Raw genomic sequence first — 18012 nt, 5'->3', positions numbered from 1 at the left:
ACACCTTTCAAGATATTCCAATGAAACTTGATACACATATAGCCAGATGCAATATACACATGTATACCAAGGGGCATAATCCTGGATTTATTATTATTCAATTATCCACATTGCTTACTTATAAATTTGTGCAAACACTTTTAACCTTCGGCCATAATTCAAACATCTCTCAAGATGTTCACAGGAAACTATGTAGAGACATTGACAGAGACAACACATACATGTATAGCAAGGGGCATAACTCTAGCATAAAAATTAACTGACTTATACCCCTTTTACTACTTAGAAAAAAACCCAGACAAGTGTTGGTGTTTGCTCTTGTTTCATTTTGTTTCCTTAAAATAAAACAGACATGGCCTTGTCCGTCACAAAGTCTGAAAGGAACTCGATAATTTCTAATTTCATTCAATCGTATAAAGATTTTGTCAAAATATGACTTCCATTGTTTAAACAAGACTATTTGCCCTGGTGACCCAGTTTTTGACCCCATGAACCTATTTTCAAACTTGGCCTAGATTTTATCAAGACCTTGTGTTTTCTAGTGTTCAAAGGTGTTTTCTAGGATTTGAATTTATAACCTTTTTTACTCCCTCATTAAACCTGTCCGATATTTGTCAATACAAACCAGTTCATAAAGGCCTGGGACCATATTCATTAAAATGCCGAGTCTTAAATGTAGACTCAGACTCAAAATCATTGATTACAATTTTAAATCATACTTAATTAAAATGTATATAATTTTGCGATAGAATATGGCACCACAGTCTGCGAATACCTATCACAAACTAAGCAATCATTTTGAACACGCATTTATTGTAGATCAATTAATGACATATTGGAATTTTTATTAACTTTATTAGGCTTAGCACATTTGTGAATACAGCCCTAGGCCAATACTATGATCAAGAGTATCAACAAATCAATTATGGACAATAACACTTAAAGGTCACCATGAGCGCTACTTGCTCGGGTGAACTAAATTAAAGAATTATTTGTTTTTTACTTTTTATTTGGACAAGAACTGTAATTTATACCAACAAAACAATAAACAAATAAACAAGAGGCCTAATATAGCCCATTATTACTCGCGTCCTTTAACAAGAATCATGGAAATATCACTTTTAATAGACGACCTGTCTATCAGTTATCTTAAAGTTGAAGGCATGGGGATGACATTGGCATGACACCTTCCAACTGTGCCAAATAACCAAAAGACCTTAAAATCAATTGGGAGACAACTAGAACTGTTTCTATCTGGTTTGGATGCCTTCGCTTTGTACCTTTAAAGGGACTTGGTTGGAAATTATCCCGAAAAATATATATTTATTATTTTAAATATACCCCTATAGATCACATAAAGAATATATTACCATTATTTGTTGGATAATTTCACTATTGCGTATCGTTTAGAACTTAAAATTCTCATTTTATAAGGATATGTTCTTTCAATACATGCCATTTCACATTGCAAAGTGAAATATAATAATAGCGAAGTTTATGCCAAATCAATCATTAACTATGCTATCCATAGAAATATATATGTTCTCAATGTCAATATTTAGAGTGACACTTCTGTGTTGTGTGATTTTTTATTATTTATTTTACATTTTTCAGAAAAGTTGCATTTTGGCAATCTCTGACCAATTCCCTTTAACAAACAATACAAGCTGGGTAAATGCATGTAGCGGTAGAATTGACAACAAAAATCATCATTAAAACAGGCTTCAAGAGAACAGTTAACAAAACAATCATTTACATTTTTCAAAACGTACAATTTTGTGCATTCAAAAAAGGTCATAACTGTGACAAAATGCAAAGCAAATTGAATTACTTAAACCAAACAGTTTCAAAACAATGTCTTAAATTGTTTTGGTGATCACAGTTAACCACAAGTTGTGACTCCGTATTTCAATATTTCTGCACACTGGAAAAAGACTTGTATTGAGACGTGAGAGGCCCTTTATATCGCTCAAGTAAATATAACTGAACAACAAAAGAAAGCAAACCTGTACATGTAGTTAAGCTCTATTAGCTTCATAGTACATTTTCTTAATAAAACATTCAGCAAGGTCTTTCTACTCTTTCTATTATTTGCCAGTGACCTAGGTTTTGACCACAAGTGGCCCATTTTTTTTTTACTAGCCTGTATTTCATGAAAGAAAACATTCTGACCAAGTTTCATATAAAAAGATCAAGCCAAAATTCTGGCCTTTTGAGTCTTTTTAAGTTGGTGACTTCATGTTCAGGTGAGATAAATAAGTTCCAAATAAAAACATTTATCAGTATAAATCACGCCTGACTAGAAAAAGAACAACATTCAAAATAATAGCTGTCAATAATATCACTGTGTAGGAAACAAACAAAATCTCATTTTGTCAACAAACAATATTCTGACCCCTGAAAACATACATCTTGATCTAGGTTTCACAAAGATTGTCAAGATTGCATGTAGGTTTATGTGGATCTGAAGAATATTGTAGCTGCTAGTGTTCACAAGCAATGGCTGATGACAAAGGATGCTGGACACACAGTCATCACTAAGGCTCACCAACAGTTCAAATGAACTTGACAGTCATTTTTACAAACGACAAATAATTAACAGATTACAGCACAGCCTTGAATGGATTAATATTAAACCTGGCTGGAAAAACAGTGTCACAAACAATTTGTACAATTCAACACACATCTGTTGTACATTTTTAAGTCTTGCAGCACACTACATTTTATGGAATCCCTTGACATCAGTTTGAATGAAAGATGATAAGGTATCTGGCTCTCCAACTCCTCTTGGAAGCCACATCTGCAGGCCACATGTTGAAACACTGGGTAGTCTTGTCACTCCATCTTCCTGATCATAGAACATAATTTCTATCTTTCTGTCAAAGCCACAAAGTGGAATTTGATCTGCTCCAGTCATGAATACCAGCAAATCTTCCAATGTTAAAGGTACGTTTTCATCTGAAATATTGAATTTGAACATAGCATTTTAATATCTGACAAGCTAAAATGTAACTAGTTGTATCTCCCCTTCTACATAAATGACACCATCCGATCGGCTTAGAGCGGTCACGTCCATACCCTACCCTGTAATTTTCCTATAATCCATCACCCCTGTAATTTTCATTTGCTTTTTTAAAGAATTAATTGTGAAACAAATGTTATAAGCCTCTCTGAATGGTAGTCAGTGAGATATATTCGTTACATTATTAGTAGCTGGGGGTGTATGGGATAGCAATCTTGCAAAATTCCTTGAATCTCTTTTTGCCAGGTATATATACATGACCTTTTAATTATTTTGCTGATTATATACAAACAAGAGAAGCCGCAATGCGACGAAACCAGGTTTTCTGGGAATTTTGAACCATGACCCTTTAGTGTTACCTTGACCTTTGACCTACAGCAATGGGTATTGTACCCCCAACCACACCCTCCCCTCCCCCACTCCTGAAGATGTATTTTTACTTAGCCCATCAACACTTCATATTATTGTATATATGTGTCCATAGTTTCATACCTTTAGGTTTAGCAAACTTTAACGATAACATTAACTTGAAATCAAAGTACAAGAGTTAACTATAAAACAATGTAGCTAAGAGATATAATATTTGTGCAGTGTACAGGCTTACAGTGTCATCTGTAAAGGTTCAAAGTTTCAAGCAATTCTTTTGAAAAGTGTTTGAGTAATGCCCTGGACAATGTGTGCATCATATAAATGAACAAGGGGAGATAACTTTGCAACAAAGTGGTCCAGAGTAATAATTCTTGCAAAGTGCACAACTTCACATTGCCATGTAACTATGTTCCAAATGACAAATGACCCTTAAGTGTGACGTTGACGTTTGACCTATAGGCATGGGTATTGTATGCGACACACCGCCTTGTCATGGTGAACATTTGTGCCTAGTTTTTTTGATATCCCTCTGTCTATGGCCAAGCTATGGCCTGGACACGGACTGTAGATGCCCGCCCGCCTGCCCAACGACATACCCAAATCTAATAACCAAGGTTTTCCTTTGGAAAACCTGGTTAATAATAAACATGTACCTTGGATATCTTGCAGAACGACTTCCCAACTGTAGATAGTTTCATCCTCCATTTTTCTGGCATTAGACCCTGGTTCAGAGAACTCTATCTTACAAAGACCATAAACCACATCTTTGGTCAGTCCAGTAGGCTTATGACAAAATATGGGCTTGAACAATTCTCTATGTCTTGTGACTACTTCCCACAGGTGTCCAACATCATTTAGCCCACGTGTAAACTCTGTGGTTTCTGCCAATGTCCTGAAACCAAGTTTTAATGTAGAAATGAAACTTTGTATCAAGCCTAATATTTACTGGGTTTGATTATTCATATATAGGTCGATTGTGTCCCAAAAAGCACTACAATAGTGCTATGACAGGCTAATTCACATAGGGCATAAAAACTTTAACGCTAAATTATTAACAACATCCAACCGCCTGCCCGGTTTTCATCAATTCATAAGCTGAAAAAAGAAGCAAACAATGTTACCTGTAGAATATGTAGTGCTTCATCATCATTTGAATAAGGCGGACTTTCTCATTCAGAATCATTCGGTAAATGTCATTGAAACCCCTGTCAATGAACCAGTCCATGTATTCAGTAAGGAATTTGTCCCTCTTTGTGTCATTGTCAACTTCTTTGATCTAAAAATTATATGTGTAAGCAGAATGACATGCAAAATAACCTGATAAGGTATAGAGGACCATGTCAATTAACTTGAAAAATATCATGCACCAAAATCTGTATGTTTTGCATAACATTCTACATAATCACCTAATTTATTTAGATATTTAAATGTGCACGACAGGTCACATACAGTCAGATTATGTGCTATTGCATTTTCAAACAAGATAACTATGTGGCTGGCACATGTATGTAAGATAGAATAATATACTGAACTATTCTGTGCTTGCAATTTAAAATGTGACAGATAACCACTTCAAAAGGACCAATAAGGCCCTAGATCAATGTTTGAGTCCCTTTAATTCATGTAAGATCCTGGGGCGTGGTTTGAGCATGTTTAAATAAGTAAACAACAAATAGACAATACTACATGACAAATAACTAAGCATTGGGCTTGACTTTTTTGCACATGAAATATTTTAATTTTTCCTTTATTAGTTTATGTAAAACTTGTGACCACCCAGGTAGGGCAAAGTTTGACACCAAAAGCATGATTTAATCATTTTTTTTTTGAGGACCATAGGCAATTCTACAATAAGGTCTGGGCCTAGCAGACTTTTGTACTACACGTGCATATACATTTATGAAATGGCTCTTTATTGCTCAGCTGAATCAGCTTGCTTTAAGAACTATTTCATCATAGTAGGTCGAATGGTCAAGGTCAACCAATGGATTGCCATTTACAATAATTTCTATTCTTATAAACTCTGGCAGCCATTAGCGTCGCCAAACAGAACACTTTTAGCAATTTTGGTAGACAGCGATTCAAATACAGCTGCAGTTTAGGATGAGGTTGTTTGAAGCAATTGTTGCCAGTATTCAATGAGAAAACCTCAGTAAAATTATGATGCACTTGCATGTGCTAATATAGTGGTGCCAAGATGTTAATGGAAGAATTTGTGGTCAAGTAAATAAAAAAAAAGTAACATCTGAAGAACTGTGTTTCAATTCCTCATTTGTTTGTGCCAACTTGTATCAAGTTAAAAGCTGGATTAAACAACACATTTAATATTTACCTGTGTAATCATATGTTGTATATCTTCTGGAACAATGGCCGATGACATATCTGGGTCCAAGCCTGTCATGAGATCATACAGGGTAGTACTAAGACTATGTAAACCTGGACCATCTTGTGCAAGTGACAATGCTACCAATCTCCCTGCTAGTCTGTACTTTCCTTCATCCAAACTTGTTACATCGTGTGAGAAATACTTTTGGCCTTCTTGCCCATCAAATAAAGAGGAATTCATTAATTCCTTCAAGGAAAGCCTTTGGGTAAAAAATAAATGATTGGTCTTTTAGTTGAACAGATATAAAATGAAGTGAAATAAGGAATGAGAAGAAATTCTACAAACTTTCGAAAAATATCAATTGAAACACTGCACGAAAACAAAAGCTTCCAAAATATCTATGCATTATTATGAAATTTAGAAAAACACTAGGTCACCTCACACTGCAATATTGCATGTAGATTGATATTGAAACAAAAGAGCCATGATGTGAGGGAAAACAAGTGTAGACCTGCCCAAATTCGCCTATTTTTGATGATTAAAGGACCATAACTCTAATAAAATTCAACCAATAAAAATGCTTATAATATGCACCACTATGCTTGGATCTTAACAAGGATGCCACAGAGCAAACTCCAACGCTCGTCCATTTCTTTTCGTCCGTTTTTTCTTAGTCGAAATAGGGCTAACACTGGATGCCATGAATACCCCAAACCTCACCAACTTTTTTAATAGAAATGAATTGAATGGTCCTATATCATACGATATTTAAATTTAGAAGGACCATAACTCTGTGAACTCAGGCATTGAATTTTCTTTTTAGTCATTAAAAGCATAGTAAATTTTTTGGAGTCATGGAGAAAAATGAGCTTGTCCCCACAAAAATTAAGTATAAAAATAATCAAGGGCAAAAACTCTTAAAATACCATTCAGAGTTATAGAGAAAAGTAAAATTTAAGTATAAAAATAATCAAAGGGCAGTGCACATCTCCTCAACACAATCAATCTGTGTATAAAGTTTGACGTCAATACATCAAAAACATTTGAAGTTACAGAGATGAGTAAAAAATTAAGTATACATATAATCAAAGGGCATTAACTCTAAAAATACCAAATACAGAATGTTTCTTTGCACTGCACTTTACCGCAACACAATCAATCTGTGTATGAAGTTTGAAGTCAATAACTCAAAACAGTTGGAGTTATGGAGAAAAGTAGACAAGGTGATTCCTATATAGACCCCACCACCAAGCCCTGGGGGTATAAAAACAAGAATAACTTGATAATTAGTTATGTCAGAGTTATGCCCAACCCTAGACATGTGTATATTGTCTCTGTCAACATGTGTACCAAGCTTCATTTGAATATCTAAAATGGCTTTTGATTTCCAAAAATTAAGTTGTTTTTGATATACATGTGCATATTGTCACTATCAACATGTGTACCAAGTTTCTTTGGAATATCTTAAACGTTTTTCAAATTAAGATCAAGGTTGAAGTTTTTGTATGACTCAGACAACGACAGGTTTGCCACGGTGACCACAATAGCCTGACTTTTTTCTTCGAAAAACAGACCAGCTAAAACTGAAATCTTTGTTTCTGATTTCATGCCTAAAATTATAGGGTCAGTCAACACCTACAAGAACATTTGTATGTGTTAAAGTCAAGAGAAATCTGTATAAAAATATTCTAACCGCCCTAGTCTGAAAGTAATTTATTTGTGCAATACAACAGATTCCTAGTCTTTTTTTACCTAAAAAATTCCCGCCGAGGGCCTCCATAATCTTCCCCCATTTCCCCGCTGAATTTAACGTAGAGTTGTCCGTTAGGGTTGAATGACTTCCTTGTTATTGCCCTGAATGTGCTTTCTAGAACTCTGCTGCGAAAAAACTATAACATCAGTCCTCACATCCTTTTTAACAGCTCCATCCCGGTACTCCTTGAGAACCTGTTCTATGGAAGTTGTATTTTTTTCTTTCCTGGAAAGAAAATTTAATTACATATATGTACATTGGGGACAGGTAACAGAGCCTTACAAGGGTTATTTCAAGAAGATCTGATCAAAACTGTGACCTCTATTTAATTTTGTTAAAAAGTGCTATTTTTAACAGATGAAAGATGGACCAAACTTAAACTAAACATTCTCAGTAAAAAGTGCAATAATTTTCATAGTATTACAAAACAAGTGACAAAACTTGGATCAGCAGACCTATTAGGTGAGCTTCACAGATACTGACCTAGTAGATACTGAAAAAATGACATATCATGCAAAACTTGAACTAGGCTGTTCGATGCCGATCCCAACAATGTACGCCTATTTTCAACTACTCTGCAAACCTGCATTTTGTAATAGAAGATGGAGAGCAACAAAGCCAATTATGATGAAAAGTGCTTTTTAAATGGCATGTTCTGCAACTCTGACCTTTGGCTAAGGCATCTTGACACTGATTTAGGAAATATTTCAGAGTATCTTTTGGTTGAACAAAATGTGTAAATTTACCTTAATGACTGACTGTCATTCAGACTCGCTTCTATTGCTCTGGACATTTCTTCATCTTCACTGTCACAAATTTCAATCACACTCTTGCTGCTGTTACTGCTGAAAAGACATGAATACATGTGCTGTCTACAAATAAACAAGAAGAGGATAATTTTAAATAACTATATGGCAAAATAATAAATATATATTTTATCCCATTCCAACAGTTACCAAGACTGCGTGTGACATGTCTTACTCCATGGATACGCTTTTATCACATGGACGACCAGTGTAGATCCAGATCAGCCGGCAAATCTGTGCCGTCTGATCTGGATCTACAGTGTTCACTTCATGGTCAGAAATAACGCAATGAATCTAAAGGCAAACAGTATAGATCCTGATCAGATAGCATGGATGTATCCATGGAGTAAAGGGTTAATGCAGACGAAAATAATGATTTAACAGTATAGTAGTACAGCTTAATGCACAGTGATTGCAATAAATACTTGTTAATATACAACTACAATATGTATTGTTAAATTAGTACAAAGAAGCAATGTATCAAAAACTCTAGAAGACATTCCTTCACACAACAAAGTATGTTCACATGTCAGGCTTTGACTTTGTAGCTGTAACTTCTTCTTAAATAATTTAATTTCAGTACCTGCATGGAGTACATTTATCCCGCTGCTGCCGGAGACTCAATCTTCCAGGTCTATAATGACGTGGGTGAAATGTTACCTGCAATATTCATAGAGCAAGGAATGATGTATCAATAATTTCTTAACCTTAATATATTTCTTCCTTCAGGCATCCACTGACAATGACAAAGTCTGCGAGACAGCTTAAGCTACCATAGCCTATCAAATATTCTGAATTTTGCAAATTTATAATGCCATACTGTTCAAATGTCATTGATGTACATTGATTATAAGTCAAAGAAGTGTTCCAAATTGCCAAAATAACACCTGTGGAAGTGTATGAAAGCCAACCTTGTAAAGTTCTGACAATCAGGCGGGGGGGGGGGGGGGGGGGGGGGGGGGCATTTAACATTTTTTTCAAGGCAAGGCTTCCCTATCACCTGAGTTGTGGAGCTAATAATACTGATATTACCTCTAGGTCTGGGGTTCCTGTATCTAAACCATCAGCAGTTGTCACTGGTGAAGCGGGATGGTTGTTAGTTGTTGAGGTAACACTGGATGGTACACCAGCTGAAGCTGTGGTTCCAGCAAATAGGCTAGTAGTTGTCATGGTAGCAGAAGTTGAGTCAGACGTTTTCATGGTACCAGCCAATTTGGCAGCAGTTGTTATGGTATCGGGAGTGTTGATGTCAGGTAGTTCATCATCTGATGAATCATCTAAACAGCGAGTCTGAAGGAGATGCATATATAATTTAGATATACATGTACTGTGTTACCCTAATCTGTCCTTGTGTGAATACTGTGTTCCTAAAACTTACTTGAAACTATGTTTGAATTGTGTTCTGCTTTTAAAGCATATATATAATTACAGGAAAGACTATGACTTTTTAATAAGCCTGAAAGATGATACCAGTAAAGGTTGTCTCATTACTTAATGTATTTTGACCTATATCATTCATCATGTGTAGCAGAAATAATTTATGGTGCTGAGGTGAACTTAAGTGTGAAAATATTTTCCCCACTACCAGTCTTAAAAGTCAGTAGAATAACAGAGAGAAATATGCTAAGTGAAACTAAAGCTAGCAATGAAAGTGATTAATACACCCACTACACTACATTGTTAGCAGGCCTAATACTATCAAAGAACCATTAATGTTTTCTAATCAAACTATCATGTGATATTCAAAATGGGTTCCACTCAATGCATACATGTATGCTTCTTAAGTAGCCATCGCTTTTCTTTGTAAAGAAGATATAAAATAAATATAGCAACTAGCATTATAAAATTAATTAAAAAAAAAATATATATAAACTATCACACCACTCAAGACTTCATTCAAATTTCAATGAAAAATGGTTGGAACCAGGTACAAGAGAATACTTAAACTATGTATGAAAAGCTCAAAACTCAAGTAAGCAGAGTGCATTTATATTATTAAAGGCAGATTAATTTGAAATTATAGACATCTTAAAGACTCCTGATGTAAAATATATAACTGTTCTTTGCATCAACAAGTGTTGTATGTTGTTGTGTTTGTTTGTACTCATACTCTGGTGAGGCACATTTGGTAAGTGAGAGTATTAGTCATATTACTAGGTGTTTGGATCACAGTGCACAGACAGAATGTCACCCTGATTAGAGCTACCCTGGTTCTTCAACATCCGCCAGTGAATATCATTGTCGCAGGGGACCCTGGCCATTTAATGTTCCTCTCTGAAGACAATTACTAAATTTAGTGATGAGGCAGGGAATCAAACCTGCAATCCCTGGAATGACAGTCATGTGTTATACCACTAGACCACAAATCTGCCAAACAAGTATAAAACATGCTTATGCACTTGCGCATACATAATTGACAGGTGTCCGAGCATGTGGGGAACCAATAAAAAACCATCTAAATTGTCAATATAATTATTAAATTATCTTAATTTGGGGGCTGTGCAATCAACCAAAGTGTGACCATGTATACTTAATGTAATTTATAGTGCTTAACAATGGGAGGTGTCCATTGTCAATTAAGTTATTGATAACATTGCGAGTTTGCAACAAATGTGTTTCACAAAGTTTTGTTTCGGTTACAACACTTGTTATTATTGATACAGTTTGGATCAAGGGCTTGTATTTGCTTAAAGTACAATCATTAGGCCATAATAATCATGCATATGTAGCAATTCCCAAATATGTGTTGCTAAATTTAATCTGCTAAGTATGAGCCTTTTCCAAACAGGAAAGCAGAACATTGTACAAAATACATTGATCTATATGCAATTACTAGTAGACAGGAAAATGCTAAAACCATCACCTACAGGACTGTTGTACTTGTACAACAGTGAATGTATTTGCCAATCAGGGTACAAAATGCTAATCCCAGGACATTTTGCTCTTTATGCAAGTACAGTCCGGCCAAGATAATATGAAACCATGAAACGCGGGGGGAAAAAAGTGGTATGACTGATAATACGGAAAGCAGATATAAATTATCATTAAATTATTATTTTTCATATTGCAGCATTTATTTTTTTCAATAAATTAAGTAGACTGAACTTATTTAGGTACTCTTGCCATTGGCACTTTACTGTAAAGATTACATCAAAGAAATTAAATACACACGTTGTAAGCTATTTCAATATGAAACACCTATTTGGCTGTATTGGACTAATCTGATTAATGTTTGTTAACAAATAATTATCTTGAGTGGACTGTATCAAGATTATCCATCCTTTATAAGTAAACAGGCAACAGTAGAGTTAATAAAACCCTGACTGGCAAACATAAGCATGTGAAATTAAATAGGCACAATTATACACCAAGCAAAAAGAGGACATGTATCTTACCCAAATACAACTTTAGTCTGAAATTTAAACAACAATTAGAGGCATGTATCTCAGGTATATCTGTAAACCAGAATGTGCCTTCAGGGCTGTATCTTGGCTATAGGGGAATGGGGCAGACTTGCCCTTCCAAAGAGGAATTTTGCCAGAAAAAAGGGATTTTTAATTAATACAAAAGATACATATTTTTGAGATTTTTTCATGTAAAAATGTAGTATTGTCATATAAATACATCTAATCACATTTATTGATGAACATAATTGTAGTGAAAGCACATTAAGATTGAAAAATACCACTAACTCGGTTATTTTTGGTCTGATTTTGGTCAATTTTTTTCCTCATTTCAATGACGATCTGGAGGGGAATTTTGGCAAAGAAATGGCGAAAAATATTTAACTTTTAAGGGGAAAGAATGGGGCCGAATTTCAGCCCGAATAACACGAGAGACAGCACTTGCCTTCAAAGTCTTAATCTACGGTAATAAAGAATTAAAATCTAATCAAACAGGCAAATTGATGAATTGATATCCCATGCCAATCAAGTGCTATTCTAATCATATATTCCCAATTGAAAAAAGTATCTTTTTTCCCCAATTTTTCATAAAAAATTCACAATTTAAATTTGTCAAAATAAAAGTTTTTGAAATTGCCATAATTTGAAACCAAAATCACTAAAATATGATTAATAGTGCTCTTACATGCTATTCTCATACTGTTTAAGCACAGGGAATAAAAAGTACCTAAATCTGATAACATTTTAATTATTTGATTTTTCCCAATTCAAGATAAAATACGGATATAGTTCCCAGTTTGAATGTTTAGATCCTGTGGCCTTGAACTTTGTCATACTGACCAAACAAAGAGTGCCACGGAGCAAACACCAATGCTTGTCTGTTTTTTCAAAGTCGAAAAAGGTGCATAAATCAATAAAGCTAGAGTTATGCCCCTTATATTTATTGTCTCTGGCAATGTGTGTACCATGTGCCATGTGAATATCTTTAACAGTTTCTGAGTTATGAACAAGGTTAAAGATTTTGCACATATTTCTAATTCATAAAAGGGGCTTAACTCAATAACTATTAAAGTCAGAATTATGTCTCTTGCTATACATGTCTATACATGTGCATATTGTTTCTGGCAACATGTGTATCAAGTTTATTCAAACATCTTTAACAATTTGAGTTATGGCCCAACTGCGCCAACGACACCAAGAGTATCACAATAGTCCGACATTTTTGTTAAAAAACACACAACTATTAAAACATTAAAATTTTTGTCAGGATACCTTAATTTTATCACTTGCCGAAGTTTCATCTGTCTCTTGACTTGATCTTCCATCCTGCAAATAAGTAAATAAAGCATTCTTTTTTTAAAGAAGCATTATGACATCAATGATAAAGCTTTAATATAATTACAAATTCATTGTTGATTATTTAATTACTGTGGATGCACTTATATTCAAGGTCATAACATTTTGTGGTTTTCGGGTTGCCTATATAGGGGAATGAAAACTAGAACTCCGCGAGTCGGATGTGTCGCCTGACGAATTATTTACTGTCGACAATATAGCTGTTAGATTGGCATTATATTCATTTATAGACAATGATGTTGCCATTTAACTTTCAAGTGTAGGTGGCATTTGAACCCTCAATCAGATATACCTACGGAATAAGTTTCAGGTTGAAACCTCCTATAGTTTACGAGATATGCCACGGACAAAACCTAAGCAAGAAAATTAACAAAGGGCAATAACTCTAAAAATATGGCAGCAAGAGTAACGGTTCTTGTGCACTGCACTTGCCCTCAATGAGATCTATCTAGCTATGAAGTTTCAAGTTGATACCTCTTATATTCTTCAAGATATGCCCCGGACAAAACTTTAAGCATGAAAATTAACAAAGGGCAATAACTTTAAAACTAAGAAAGCAAGAGTTACTGTTATTGTGCACTGCACTTGCCCTCAATGAGATTTATCTAGCTATGAAGTTTCAAGTTGATACCTCTTGTATTCTTCAAGATATGCCCCAGACAAAACTTTAAGCATGAAAATTAACAAAGGGCAATAACTTTAAAACTAAGAAAGCAAGAGTAACTGTTATTGTGCACTGCACTTGCCCTCAATGAGATTTATCTAGCTATGAAGTTTCAAGTTGATACCTCTTATATTCTTCAAGATATGCCCCGGACAAAACTTTAAGCATGAAAATTTACAAAGGGCAATAACTTTAAAACTAAGAAAGCAAGAGTTACTGTTATTGTGCACTGCACTTGCCCTCAATGAGATCTATCTAGCTATGAAGTTTCAAGTTGATACCTCTTATATTCTTCAAGATATGCCCCAGACAAAACTTTAAGCATGAAAATTAACAAAGGGCAATAACTTTAAAACTAAGAAAGCAAGAGTTACTGTTATTGTGCACTGCACTTGCCCTCAATGAGATTTATCTAGCTATGAAGTTTCAAGTTGATACCTCTTATATTCTTCAAGATATGCCCCGGACAAAACTCTAAGCATGAAAATTAACAAAGGGCAATAATTTTAAAACTAAGAAAGCAAGAGTTACTGTTATTGTGCACTGCACTTGCCCTCCATGAGATCTATCTACATATGAAGTTTCAAGTTGATAACTCTTATATTCTACAAGATATGCCCCGGACAAAACTTTTAAGCATGAAAAATAACAAAGGGCAATAACTCTAAAAATATGGAAGCAAGAGTAACAGTTCTTGTGCACTGCACTTGCCCTCTATTAGATCTATGTAAATATGAAGTTTCAAGTTGATACCACTAATAGTTTAGGAGATATACCCCGGACAAGCGAAAATGGGACGCGGACGCCGCCGCCGACGCCGACAAAAGTAACCCCTATATGTTGTCTTTTCAGGCGACACAAAAATGATGTTAACTTTTGGGGAAAACTGCATGAATTTAAAGAAGGAAATTTTGAGAGGGGAAGCCGCCTGTTAACGGCCCATTCTAAAGAAGCAAAAAAAGCCCTGATTACATATTTGTATAAACAATTGTCGTGTGATCACAAGCCCTGATGTGACCAGCTGTGCGTGATTTACCAAACACATAGTTTACCTGAAATCCAGCCACCATTACGTAGAGTTTTCCTTGGCCCACATTGGCTTTCAGATTCTCAGCTGTCCAAGTGAAGCCAGATGCAGTGACAGGCATAGAAAGCGTTTTTGACATGTAGGTCAAAATTTTCAATTCATTGTAGTTTACATGTGAAGAACATTAGTAAGAATATCACGAAGTTTAGTTATTATAGTTGCGGCACTGTCAGTGCTATCAACTGTAGCAAATCCTTCTAATCCACTAAATCTCTTGAAATGGTCACTGGCAAGTCAACGTCTGCAATGAAAACCACCTTGTAGGTCTTAGAATAATGTTTTTTTTTTTTTAGCAGGTTTACAGTGATCTTACTGCCTTTCGTGAGGCTGAAGGAAAGGAAGGTCTAAATGAAACTGATGAAGGAGCTTGCTTTGTTGAACTATTTGCACACATAATATCAGAAGGTCTAGAAGTGGTTCGGTTGAACAAGGCTGTCAGCTATGACGGCAGTGATCTATTGCTTAGGACTTGACGTGCTGTGTCTGAAAAATAACAACAGAAGCTTTCCTCAATTCAATTTTAAAACAAATTTGGAAATAGTACCAACTGCTGTGCTCCAGGTAAGGAGAGTAAAGGGCTATTTAAGCATTACATTATTTTGCTCATTATAAATTCTAGTTTCAATTATTAAACTGCCTTGATTTTTTTTAGAAATATCATATTTTCTGAGAGCTAAATATGACCTTTGGTAATTAGAGCTCTCACTTAAGGTCATGAATTCCCCCCACCCACCCCCTGTTCACAGTGGAAATATTATTGACAAATATTATGCATACCGGTATATACAAATGTATTATTTGATTTAAGTTTAGAGCAAATATCAGCAGTAGTTAGAGGTATATGCATGACAATACTTGCATGCAGAACTTTAAATTGAAGCGTTATGCGGACACAAATGCCTGGGAGATTAGAATAGCTCAGCCTGAATCTTTAAACACTCAAACTAAAAAGGTAAACAGTCATGGGATTAGCTTGTTCAAACTTACCAATGGCTCCTCATTCTCCTGATACAACTAAGTACAAATGCTGTTCCTCATCATTTGGAAAATTAAAAGTATCATTTTCTACAGCAACAGCCACCCAATCGTCTGCATACATGTATTTCAAACCTGTGGCCCTTGGGAAGTGTGATCTAAGTGTAGCCAAGCCCAAAGATAGTCCAGTACTTGTGCTAGGAAAGGAAACCGTTTCACCCTGTGGGTGTGCAGCTATACAAATGTGTCTGAAAACGAAACAGATACCTGTGGCAGTGTGGGTGGGGAAAGGAAACCGACATTCGACGACTTGTGTACTGGTATTCATTGCAAGTCGACTACCGTCACTTTTCTTACGTGAACAAAATACTATAACGCTGTCCTTACTGGTTGAGAAGCAGTTTCCGACAAATCGCTTTTTCGCATACTTTCTTTTGATCTTCATAAAGAAGGTATTGTAATTTAATTATATGGTTACTAGGCAATCAAAAGTTAAAGTTTTTACCGAGACACGTAAATAACTTTTATTATTATTTAATGTTTATTTTTCAATTTGTACACAAACTTGCACGTGGGGGATCGTCACGCGCAGCGCATTATGCGTGTGAACCTAATTTGCATATCTATGAATAGCTACAAGGTTGTCCTAAATTGACTTATTCAAACGATGATCATTGTGTACATATTTGCGAACACTGTTGTCATGCTAGTTTCACTCCCACATTCACTAAAATGATTACAAACACAAGTTCTTATTAGAAATGAAACAAAATATCATTGATATTTAGTGTCTGCCTGATTTCCAGAATGATGATTGACTGGCATAAGTTTTTAGGTTTAATTTTTGGTAAATGCTGAAAAATTAAATAATAGTTTTCGTACTGTAGTCTTCTATTTAGTATATTAAATAAATGGATAAAAAAACACACAATAGGCACCTAAAATCTGCCGCGTATTTGATTTGTCGGAAACTGCTTCTCGTCAACAGCTAATCAAAACAGTGTAAGTACCCTCTTGGCGCCCCCATTAGATACACTATATGTGACGTCACACATGTGAAAAATATATCGACAATAGCAGCTTGAGCTGTAGTTATCTAAAATGTAAACAATTTTAGTAGGAATTTTAACACGTATGAATAAATCAATAAACACTTGTAAAAACTGTCGGAAACTGCTTCTCAACCAGTACGCTTAATCACAAACAAATATCTACTTTATCAGCATAAAACAACAATACACCATTCTTACAATTTTCGGTCATGCCTTACCTGGGCGCTGCCATATTGTTTTGAAGTCAACCAATGAAAACCTTCGTAACAAAAACGCAACTTTCCGGGTCCCTAGACTTACCGCAATACGATTATTTACCGAAAGACGGATAAAATTACCGAAATACGCATGAAAGTTACCGAAAGACGCCTTCTAATGCATTTATTTTTAAATAATCTTGTATATATAATGATTATACGCATTGTAGCCAAAAATTATAAAATAATATTTAGAAATAATGACTTTATTGACAAAAGAATTTCCCTTTTTTAGTCAAATAGAGTTATCTCCCGTCGTCAACCGAAATACGATTTATGGATACAGTATGGTTAAACTGGAGTAAACATGATAGAAATTTACCGAAAGACGCTTGCTATTGTATTTATTTTTAATATTCATATATATTTGATGATTTTACACATTGTAGCCAAAAATTATAAAAATTATAAAATAATATCTAGAAATAATGAGTTTTTTGACAAAAGAATTTCCTTTATTTAGCCAATAAGAGTATTCTCCTGTTCTCAACCGAAATACGATTTATTGATATGTTTAAGGTGAAGTAAGAACATGACAAATATATACAGTTAACTTAATACTAAATTTTTATTTTATTTTTCATCATTTCTCTACATACATGACACATACATTTGATTAACATCGAACATGGAAGGCTGCATAAAACATAAGTCATACACATAATAAAATTACATGAAATATTGAACGCTGCAAATACAAAATAAAATGATTAACTTACAATATGTACTTAGATCATTGACAAAGACATATACATGTTAATGACAAAAGCTATGGTAAATGTACATTGAAAATTCACCTTGTGTTACAAACAAATGTGTCAGACATACAAACAATAATGTTTCATTATTATGTGCAATATTTATTATTAACTATGTAGATATCTTCATCGTTGAAATCAAACAGTTAAAGTTAAAATACTTTATTTTTTATGGTTTAGCAT

The 18012-nt window shown here is 34.7% G+C and overlaps 1 protein-coding gene across 10 annotated transcripts; it reads right to left on the bottom strand.

Moving 5' to 3' along the window:
* Window positions 1-1011: 1011 nt before the first annotated feature.
* On the bottom strand, window positions 1012-17096 carry LOC128245530 (G2/M phase-specific E3 ubiquitin-protein ligase-like). 10 transcript variants are annotated; one of them, XM_052963725.1, is made up of 13 exons: window positions 17033-17096; window positions 15775-16010; window positions 14753-15270; window positions 12953-13006; window positions 11672-11688; window positions 9309-9566; window positions 8860-8936; window positions 8217-8315; window positions 7470-7695; window positions 5724-5976; window positions 4513-4667; window positions 4045-4283; window positions 1012-2958 (listed from the first exon to the last, which is right to left on the bottom strand). In XM_052963725.1, the coding sequence occupies exons 9-13, from the start codon at window positions 7508-7510 to the stop codon at window positions 2717-2719; spliced, it is 930 nt and encodes a 309-aa protein (XP_052819685.1). In that variant the 5' UTR covers window positions 7511-7695; window positions 8217-8315; window positions 8860-8936; window positions 9309-9566; window positions 11672-11688; window positions 12953-13006; window positions 14753-15270; window positions 15775-16010; window positions 17033-17096; the 3' UTR covers window positions 1012-2716. The 10 variants fall into 10 exon arrangements, with proteins under 10 accessions (XP_052819685.1, XP_052819686.1, XP_052819681.1 ...); XM_052963726.1 differs by having other exon boundaries at window positions 17013-17037; XM_052963721.1 differs by lacking the exons at window positions 15775-16010; window positions 17033-17096 and adding exons at window positions 16030-16201; window positions 16701-16777.
* Between the last annotated feature and the right edge of the window lie 916 nt (window positions 17097-18012).

The sequence above is a fragment of the Mya arenaria genome, chromosome 9, assembly GCF_026914265.1.
Source record: "Mya arenaria isolate MELC-2E11 chromosome 9, ASM2691426v1".
In the NCBI taxonomy this organism is placed as follows: Eukaryota; Metazoa; Mollusca; class Bivalvia; order Myida; family Myidae; genus Mya; species Mya arenaria.
This window is presented reverse-complemented; position numbering and strand designations above follow the sequence as displayed.